The 10,233-nt window shown below is 39.9% G+C and overlaps 1 protein-coding gene across 1 annotated transcript; it reads right to left on the bottom strand.

Annotated features, from left to right (window-relative positions):
• Positions 1 to 5,240: 5,240 nt before the first annotated feature.
• Positions 5,241 to 6,368, bottom strand: LOC102664076 (uncharacterized). The gene is made up of 2 exons (XM_006591587.1): positions 6,077 to 6,368; positions 5,241 to 5,890 (listed from the first exon to the last, which is right to left on the bottom strand). Exons 1-2 carry the CDS (start codon positions 6,366 to 6,368, stop codon positions 5,241 to 5,243), a joined length of 942 nt encoding a protein of 313 aa, XP_006591650.1.
• Between the last annotated feature and the right edge of the window lie 3,865 nt (positions 6,369 to 10,233).

Here is a 10,233-nt window from a genome sequence, read left to right as displayed (position 1 = left end):
TTTTTCAAGAGCCATAAAATGGCTATAAATATGTGACCATGGCACGAATTTCAATGCATGTATAACATATTTCTTTCATTCATTCAAAGCATTCTTCCAAGAGTTTTTGTTCAATACTTTCTTTATCATGAAAAGTTCATTGGCCAAAAACTTGTGCTATTCTTCTTCTTCATTCCTTCTCTCTCTTGCCAAAAGAATTCAAAGAACTAACTGTCTGAGAATTCTTTTGATTCTTCCTTGTCCCTCTTGCCTAAAGATTCAAAGGACTAACCGCCTGAGAATTCTTTTGATTCTTCCTTCTCCCTCTTGCCAAAAGATTCAAAGGACTAACTGCCTGAGAATTCTTTTGATTCTTCCTCTTCCCTTTAAACAAAAGATTTCAAAGGACTAACCGCCTGAGATATCTTTTGTTTCCCCTTATCAAGATTCAAGGGACTAACCGCCTAAGAATTCTTTGTCTTAACACATTGGAGGGTACAATCTTTGTGGTACAAGTAGAGTGTACATCTACTTGGGTTGTAATACTGAGAACAAGATAGGGTACATCTCTTGTGGATCAGTTCAAGTGGAGGGTACATCGACTTGGTTGTTCAAATAGAACAAGGGAGGGTACATCCCTTGTGGATCTTTACTTGTAATGGATTTTACAAGGTTATTGGAAATCTTAAGAACCGGTGGTTGCTTGGGGACTGGATGTAGGCATGGGTTGTTGCTGAACCAGTATAAATATTGTGTTTGTCTTCTTCTTCCCTACACTCTTTATTTTTCTGCTGTGTACTTTTTATTCCCGCTTTACTTTTGTCTAAGTTATTGTTTCTATTCTTTACTTTCTCATAACTTAGTAGTAAAGCCAAATTGAATCTAGTAACATTAAGAAGGATAAATTTTTAATTAGTCAAGACATGTTCATAATTAATTCAACCCTCCCTTCTTAATTATTCTGAGGCCACTCGATCCAACAAGATTAACCTTCACTTTTTCATTCATTCGCATCCCATACTTGCCTTTAGTTAGGAACTCAACTTCATTTCATTATTTTGCAGCATACACACTTATTAATTTCATTTGTACTTACATTTTTTTAACACAATATATACAGAGACATTATGTCTATGTACAGAAGTAGTGTGTGTATGCTGTTTACTTTGACCATTTCCATTCTTACCCAATGCCTCCTCCAAATTTGGGACAAATTTGCTGTGAACCACGCTTTTTGTGGATGATGCTCTCCTACAACCTAAGTCAAGGTAGCAGGAGATAACATTGTATAGGCTCAGGGTTCAATCAATCAATAATTCATTCAGCTCAAACTGGGTATAAGGGATAATTCATTCAAGCACATGGTCATCTTTTTTGGCTAAGTGGCTATCACCATCAAACACGGCCTTCATCATCCTCAATTTCATGCATTCAGTCCATACTTCAAGGATTCACGCAAAAATCAGTACTAAATGATAGTTGTTTCTCTCAAAATTTAAGGATCTCACTCTCACCAAGATACGGTTAATGCATTCCTTAACAATCAATCTGACAAACTGACTAACATTTTCAGTCATGCTTCCAATCACATGCTCATTCTCTTCTAATGGCTACAGCTTGATCAAAACAATTATCTAATAATTCCCATCCATTCAAATCATACAATTTCTCATTTAAATCATTCTAAAACACTTATTTCATGCAAAACAATCCACTGCATATCATTTTCAATCAATTCAGTGTTCAAACAAGCTTTTTGGTACAAGCAAACAACTCAAAGTTCTGAAATTTAAATAACTGAAATTTAAAGAACTAAAATTAAAATGGCTGAAAAAAATCACAAAATAACTGAAAATAAACTAAAATGTTCAAGATGCACAAATTTAAATGTCCTGCTTCTGTGGTTGCTCCTGTGCATGCTCATTAAGGTCCAACACCTGAGCAGCTGGAGAATCCTGAGAGATAGGCTGCTCTAACTCAGGTGTTGGTGCCGATGGTGTGGCATCATCTGGTATGGGTGTTGGGGATGGCTCTGGGATCTTGTCTATAGAAGCATCCTCCTCTTGAGCCATGTGTATACCTGCATCAAAATAAAAGGGCTCAGGAGGGGTGAGCTCATCCTCCCCCTCTGCTGCTGCTACTGCTGGCTCCTCAAAAGCAGGCTCCTGGGTTGAGGAGGCCCCACCCCCTCCAGAAGGAGAAGGCTAGGCTCCTGGACAGGCCACCCGCACATCAAACTCCTCCATGCTCATGATGGATGGCAAGCCTAAGCCCTGCAGGCTCTGCATGATGATGGACTACCCCCTGTGGATGCTCTGGAGCATGGAGTGCAGCATCTGTGGTGTAAAAATAAAATTTGATAGTCCTGCAGATAAAGGAGTTGGAAGAACAAATGTGGATACAAATGGGACAGATGGAATAGGTGCTGGAGCTGAGGAAGAGGAAATCTCAGAAGATACGGGAGCCTCAGACCTCTTCCCCTTGGCCTTGCGCGGCCCTCTGAAGGTAACTGAGAGGTCATCTAGGTTCCAGTAGTTTTTCTTCACATAATCCACATTAATAGTTGAACTGAGGCTCTCCAATGTTAAAGAATCAGAAATGACTCCCCTGGCTTTGCAGAGAGCAGTGATTAAGGCTAGAAACCCAAGCCTAGAAGAGTCATGCTGGGCAATCATAGAAATTTGAGCTGAAATAATATAGCCCAAGTTCATATCCATCTTCTGAATGATTCCATAAATCAACCTGGCCCTATCTAATGTGATATCAGAGATGTGAGAGGTAGGGACCATGTTAGAGAAAGAAAGAACACTCCATGACTGGGCGAGCGTGGTCAGATTCTTCCGTAAGATCTTTAGTGGCAGTCCATCAGCATTTAACTCGAATCCCCTTCCAGGGATGCATAATCGAGCTGCCAATTCCTGAGGATCAGGCCTTAAGAGTGCAAATCGAGAATAAGTGCACAAGTTCTCCCCCTCTTCCAACACTACAGGGGTCTTCAAGAATGTGTTCAAGATATCCTCATCAAACTTCACTAAATGACCTCTCACCCTCACATGCTTAGGTGATTTATCTTCGAGGTCATAGAGGTTGGCATAAAACTCCTTCACAATGGCGATGTCCATACTGCTGTCAGCAAAATTAGTCAGCTTCTCATCCCAATGGTGTTTCTTGAGTTCCTCCTTAAACTCATCAAACTCTGTATAATAGACTACCACATTCCTCTCTGGTAGTTGCTTTCGCGACACTACAATGTCAATGTATCTCTCCTAAGCCTCTTGGAATGTGAATCTGGATCTATCAAATCTGGCTTGGGTAGGTGTAGAGGGTGCTTTCCTCTTCTTAGATGCCATCTACAAAATATAAGACAAACACAAGAGATTAGTACAGGTTATTTTCACAAAAACAGAAAAATAAAACTAAAATTTTGACTGGGTGCTTAGTGCAGCATGCTGAGCTTAGCGAGCCTTTTGAAATTTTACTCAAGCACTAAGCACGGGAAGCTGGCGCTTAGCTCGAAGACACATAAAACATTTTTTTCTGTAGAATAGGCTTAGCGCATAGCTAAGCTTAGCCTAAGTCTACAATTTTCAAAACCGAAAAGGGTTGGAGCTTAGCACAGCATGCTGGCGCTTAGCTCAACACACAGGAAGGACATAGCGCACAAACGCGCTTAGCCTTATTACAAAGGAAAACTTACAGAAGCAAAGTGGAGCTTAGTCGTACAGGTTTGGCTTAGCGCTGAACAAAAATTCTCAAAACCCTAAATGTCAGAACACTGGTCCCGCTTAGCGGAAAAATATGCCTAGTGGGCTTATCACTTAAGTTCATCAGCAGGGACGAACGCGCTTAGCGTGACATGGTCCGCTTAGCACGTTCATCGGGAAATCCAAAATTTTAACAGTTGCGATGAACAGGCTAAGCGCATAGGTGCGCTTAGCGCGTTCATCATGATTTCTAGATAGAACCATAGGGGTCTTCACCCCTTTCAGCCACATTGCCCCTAATGGGCTTCTAGGTTACCTAAAATCCAACATTGACTAACCCTAAAACTAATAACCTTAACCTAACATCATACAACTAAGAAAACAAAAAGTCATCTATTCTAAGGTTTAAAGAATGAAAAATAAAAATAGAAATGTGCTAGCTTACTTGGATTGTTCTTGAGATGAAGTAAAGATGATGCAGAGAAGAAGTACACACTTAGCAGAAAGTAAAAGAATTTGCTCAAGGTTAAGAGGATGCAGAGGTTTGAGTGCAAAGGTAGCAACCCAAGTGTCTCTGTCTTTAATTTTTAAAAACTGAAATTCGTATGGCATGCTTAGCGCACAGCTACGCTTAGCGTGCCAACATGATGTTTGAGTTTAAAACACTAGTGCTTAGCCTAGACTCGCGCTAAGCCCAACTCAAAGTTGTAAAATCCTGTAAGCATCTGGGGCTTAGCGCGGCAGGCTGCGCTTAGCGCTTTCTGCAACACCAAATTTTTTTCTGCAAAATGTGCTTAGCCAGAGATGTGAGGCTTAGCGTACCATCAAGCTTCAACTTACAGAGATTAGTTCAGGCTTAGCGCAACGGTCGTGCTAAGCGCACTTCCAAGAATTCAAAAACCGTAAGTGATTGGCGCTTAGTGCCTCCTGGCCAGCTAAGCCCAGCTTAAAGGCTCAAGTTACAGAATGGATCTGGGGCTCTTAGCACTGCTACAATGAAATGTTTACAGAGTAGAAGTGGCGCTTAGCGCATCATCCACACTAAGCCCACAGGTTAAAGTTCAATTACCGCAGAGATGTGGGGCTTAGCACAGTAATGTGCACTTAGCTGAACTATTCAGCCAACCAATCAGGGGTCTATGCGCTTAGCGCAAGCAAGCTCGGCTTAGTGCGTGAAGACTGAGTGCTTAGTGCAGGGTCTGCGCTTAGCAGATAGACAATTGCAAAAAAAAATTCTAAGTCTTTTTCTGTCTATCTCTTCACACAAGCTTAAAACCCATTGTTCATTACTAAACAAGCTGAAATTAATCACAATCACAAGCAAGATATCCTAACTACATGCAAGAGGTGAGAATGAAAATAGAAAAGGGAAAGAAAAGCTGGATTGCCTCCCAGTAAGCGCTCTTTTAACGTCACTAGCTTGACGCATCGTCCTGTTATCCAGGATCTAAGAGAGCTCCTACTTCAAGGACCTTCTTCTCAAGTCTCTTTTCCTCCATCACATGCATTTTCAAACAGACATTTTGGCGCAGTGGATCTTTGTCCTCATGGAACAAATCAAAGTTGATCTTCTATGCCCATCTGCAGTATCTTCTTTCCCATGTCCACCATGCAGCTTGTAGTAGACATGAATGTCCGGCCAAGAATGAGAGGAATGTCAGCATCCTCTTCTATATCTATGACAACAAAATAAGCTGGAAATATAAGGTGTTTAACCTTCACCAAAACATCTTCAATGACTCCATATGGCCTTTTGATGGATCGGTCAGCTAACTGGAGGGTCATGTGTGTAGGCATTATCTCTATCTCTCCAAGTCGTCGGCACATGGAAAGAGGCATTAAATTGATACTAGCTCCCAAGTCTATGAGAGCTTTGCCTATAGGAACCTCACCAATAGAACACGGTATCGTGACAACTCCAAGATCTTTGTGCTTGGGTGGAAGAATGCATTGAATCATAGCACTACAATTACCTTCCACAACAATTCTGTCACTATGGATGTACCAGTTCTTCTTAGTTAGCATATCCTTTAATAATTTGGCATACAGGAGCATTTGCTGAAGTGCTTCTCCAAATGGCAAAGTAATTTCCAGTTTCTTGAAGATATCAAGAAATCTAGCCAAATGTCGCTCTTTATCTTTCTGGGAAGGTACCAATGGATAAGGTACCTCCTTGCATTCAATAGGAGTAGCCTCTTTCTTCTTTTCTATGTTAGCCTCACTCTTGCCTTTCTTTTTTTCAATCTCAACAACCTTATCCTTTTTCTTTTTCATTTTTCAACTTTTTTTTTCTTTTTCTTATTTTTCTTTTATTTCTTCTGCTTTTTCTTTTTCTTTCTTCTTCTTTATTTTCTCTTGACAGTCTCTTATTGGTATCTCTCCTTCTTCATCACCTTCTGCTTCCTCAACAATTTCTTCAAGTTTAACTAAATCATCAACCGGTTCTAGCGCCAGTTCATTAGCCAGCTGTTGTTTAACTCCCTCCACCTTCTGATCAGCTCTACTTTCCTCCACTTGGATTGCCATTTTGCTTCTAGTCATCACAACTTTGCACTCTTCTTTAGGATTTTTCTCTATGTTTTCTGTAAAGCTGTTTGATGATCTTTCAGCTAATTGCTTTGCAAGCTGGCCCACCTGGACTTCCAGATTCTTAATTGCAAACTCCGTGCTTTTTTTGTTAGACATTGACACTTGCATGAACTAAGCTAGAGTCTCCTCCAGCTTCGTGGTTCAGTCATAGAGACTTGGCATCTGCAGTTGTGGCCTTGTAGATGAACCACCCTGGTCTCTGTTGAATTGGTTACCAGGGTGATTTGCCACTGTCTCTGCTGTTGATACTGTTGGTTGTTCTGAAATCCTAGAAATCCACTTGTATTGAAATTGCCTCTGGCAGATTCCCCATATAATTAACTTCATGTTTAATTTGCTCTTCATTAGGGATACAACCTCCAGATTCATGAGCTCCACCACAAATTGTACATCCTGCAACCTGCAAAATAGAAGAATGTGAAGTTTGTGCAGAATGAAGCTGAGTTAGCAACTTACTTAGTGTTTCTGTTTATGTCTCTAGTTGCTTGGACAACAACTTGTTTTGTGCCAACAGAGTGTCCTGTGAGGTTAGCTCCAATAAACTCTTCATGGTAGGAATATGGGCTCGGTCTCTCAAAATGGCAACGTCACTAGCAGCCAAGCTTTCAATTAAGTCCATTGCTTCATCAGGGGTCTTCATTTTGATCTTACCCCCAGCTGAAGCATCCAAGAGCTGCTTAGATTGTGGTCTCAACCCATCTATGAATATGTTGAGCTGTATTGGTTCTGAAAAACTGTGAGTGGAAGTCTTCTGCAATAAACCTCTGAATCTCTCAAGTGCCTCACTCAACGATTCATCTGGAAACTGGTAGAAAGAAGAGATGGTAGCTTTGCCTTTTGTAGTCTTAGATTCAGGCAAGTACTTTTTTAAGAACTTTTCTACCACTTTATCCTATGACTTCATACTGTTTCCTTTAAAAGAATGAAGTCATCTCTTTGCTTCTCCAGATAAAGAAAATGAGAACAAACTCAACCTGATTGCATCCGCAGGCACACCTGCCAACCTAATAGTATTGCATATCTCTATATAGGTAGCTAAGTGAGCATAAGGGTCTTCATTGGGTAAACCATGAAACAAATTATTTTGAATCAGTTGTATCAAAGAAGCAGGATATGTAATGGTTTGAGCTTGAACTTCTGGCTGTGCAATACTAATGAAAAATTGTGGCACAGTAGAACATGAATAATCCACCAGGATTACTCTTCTTGGCTCTTCAGCCATGATTGTATCTTCAACAGATTCTATATGAGAATGCCCTGCAATAGGAAAACTAGAAGATGCCTTGGAAGATCGAGGTTCTTCTTCTGGAGTTGCTCCTGCTTCTAAATCCTGCAAAAAAATTCTGATTCTCTCTGAATTAAGCCTTCTACAAGTGGCGTTAATCTCCAAATCAATGGGAATCAAATCACCTGCAATGGATCTTCTTAGCATACAAGAAAATAGAACAACAATTATCCAGTCCAAAAGAACAATGAATGTACGGTAACTAAAATATGAACAAAACAATCAATGAATCAAAAAGAAAAAATATAAAGCAATGTTGTAAAACTAAACTAAACTCTTCTTAAATTTAATTCCTCGGCAACGGCGCCATAAATACTTTGTTGGATTTCCCCTGCAGTTACTTTTTGGTCCACTTTTTCTTTGTACGAATATGTTCAAGGGAAATCTGATTTGCCGGAAAGCGCATCGGATCGTTAAGTATTTAAAATTGAAACGGATGAATCCAAGTATCGAACTCAGGGAACTAGTCGAAAACCGGGTTAAATTCATAAATAAGGCATTGTTGAAAGAAACATTGATAATTGATGGTTTAGAATAGGATTAAACTAAGTCTATGCTAAAAATAGTAAAAATGCAAGTAAGTAAAATTGACAGCAGTAGGTAGAAGTGTTGGGTCTTTCTAACAGACCAGCTGATGCATATAAGGATGTTTCTCTAATCAATCATGCTTTTGTGTTCTATGCTGCAGTCTAAATTACTAAACCTCGATTCCTAGTTAGACTGAATCAATCCAAGCTTCATCCTCAGATCCCTCTTGTTGGACTAGGCTCAATTTAGATAGCCCTCGTAGGTTTAGACTAACTTAAACTAAGCTTCATCCTCAGATCCCTCTTGTTGGACTAGACTTAGCTTGAATAGCTTACGAAAGTTTAGCCTAATTTAGCCTAAACTTTGTCCTCAGATCCCTCTTGTTGGACTAGACTTAGACCAAACAACATTATTGTAACAACATACTTAAAACCAAAACTTAATCCGCAGATCCCTCTTGTAAGACTAAGTTTCAATTCTGCTTCATTCAAGTTCTAAGGCAACAAGGGTGTTTAGCCAGCCATTATAGAAGAAACCCTAACAATAATAAGCTTAGAAAACCTAGGTATCTCTGCAAAAGTTTCTCCTCTTGCTGCCTCTAGAGCTCTTTTCTCGAAATAGGCATTGTGGTGTGTTATGGAATTTTGTGCCCTGGGCATTGTACCCTATGTCGCAACCTACCCTTTTGCGGGCGAGCGAGGCGAGGCTCACGGGTGCGTCTTCCATGAAAGGAAAATGCGCGGAGTCGCCACCAACGTTTATTGAAAGGAAAACGTTAGAAAAACCAAAGGAAACCGGTCATAAAGAATATTCCAGATTCGGGAGTTATCTTTACGCTTGAGGAAGGTATTAGCACCTCTCACGTTTGTCCCAAAAGGACAACAGCCTTATATTAGAGTCGTGTGAAATCATGTATCTAAACTTTTTGTCTCCTTTTATTTTTGAGGTCGACAAAAGCGGGGCTTTTGCTCCTACGTACCCTCCATCGAAGAGGAAATCAGACCTACGTAGTTCTTTCCAAAGGCAATGAAGTGATGTGTTGATTTTATGCTTTCGAACGGTCCATGTTAACCGATAAAAAGCAAAGAGGACCATTTAAGGCGTTGGACCTTAAAACGGTTTTCAGTGATTTTTGCGGACAAAGCTTGATTTTGTGAGTTGATTTTAGCCTTAGTTTCACTTTAGTTATTAGTCAATTAAATTAAGAAAGAAAAAATCCCAAAAAAAAAACGTCCGATTGATTTTTTTTTATTATTTTACTAAAAGATATTTTTTGATTATTATATTATTATTTTGCCTCTTTTTTTGGTTTTAAACATGGTTACGGCATGACTGAACGGTCGAATTTCATTTTAACAGAAATTAAAAGATGTTACAATTCGAATGATCAGTGGAAATTTATTTTATTTTTTTGATTAGGCGAGAAAATGACTCAAATAAATGACTAAAGCACGTCAAAAGGGGGTACGAAAAGTAAATGAAACGAAAATAAAAGCATGCGAAACAAGTGGGGACCACTAAGGGAACATAGAATGAATTGAAAAGTTCGATTTCAGGAACTTACTGGTTGAAGACCGAAGAACGAACGAAGAACAGCGGAAACTCTACGCGAAAAAAAAATTTCTCACTAATTTTAAGTGATTCTCAGCTACCAGGAGGGTTGAACCTTTTTTTTTTATGCCCTCATCCCCCTATTTATAGGGAAAAGAGGGAGAAGCTTGCCACCCAGCTCGCCCAGGCGAGCTAGGTTGCTTCCTCCAGAAGGCACCGCCTTCTGGTGGAACTTCCTGGAAGGCCCAAGTGGGCCTGATTGCTCTTTGTACCCCTTTACTTACTAAATACACCCCCTTCCTTTTTTTGCTGATTCTTTTTCCGTAATGTTACGAAACTTTACGAATTATGTAACGATACTTGTTTCCTTTCCGTAATGTCACAAAACCTTACGAATTATGTAATCATCCCTTTTTTGGCTTCTGGAATGTTACGGAACTTCACAGATTGTGCAACAATGCTTCCTTTTGACTTCCGGCATGTCACAGAACTTCACGGATTGTGCAACAATGCTTTCATTTGACTTCCGGCATGTCAGAGAACTTCACGGATTGTGCGACAATGCTTTCTTTTGACTTCCGGCATGTCACGGAACTT

The sequence above is a fragment of the Glycine max genome, chromosome 11, assembly GCF_000004515.6.
Source record: "Glycine max cultivar Williams 82 chromosome 11, Glycine_max_v4.0, whole genome shotgun sequence".
Lineage (NCBI taxonomy): Eukaryota > Viridiplantae > Streptophyta > Magnoliopsida > Fabales > Fabaceae > Glycine > Glycine max.
The sequence above is the reverse complement of the archived record's forward strand: the minus strand, read 5'-3'. Positions and strand labels throughout refer to the sequence as shown.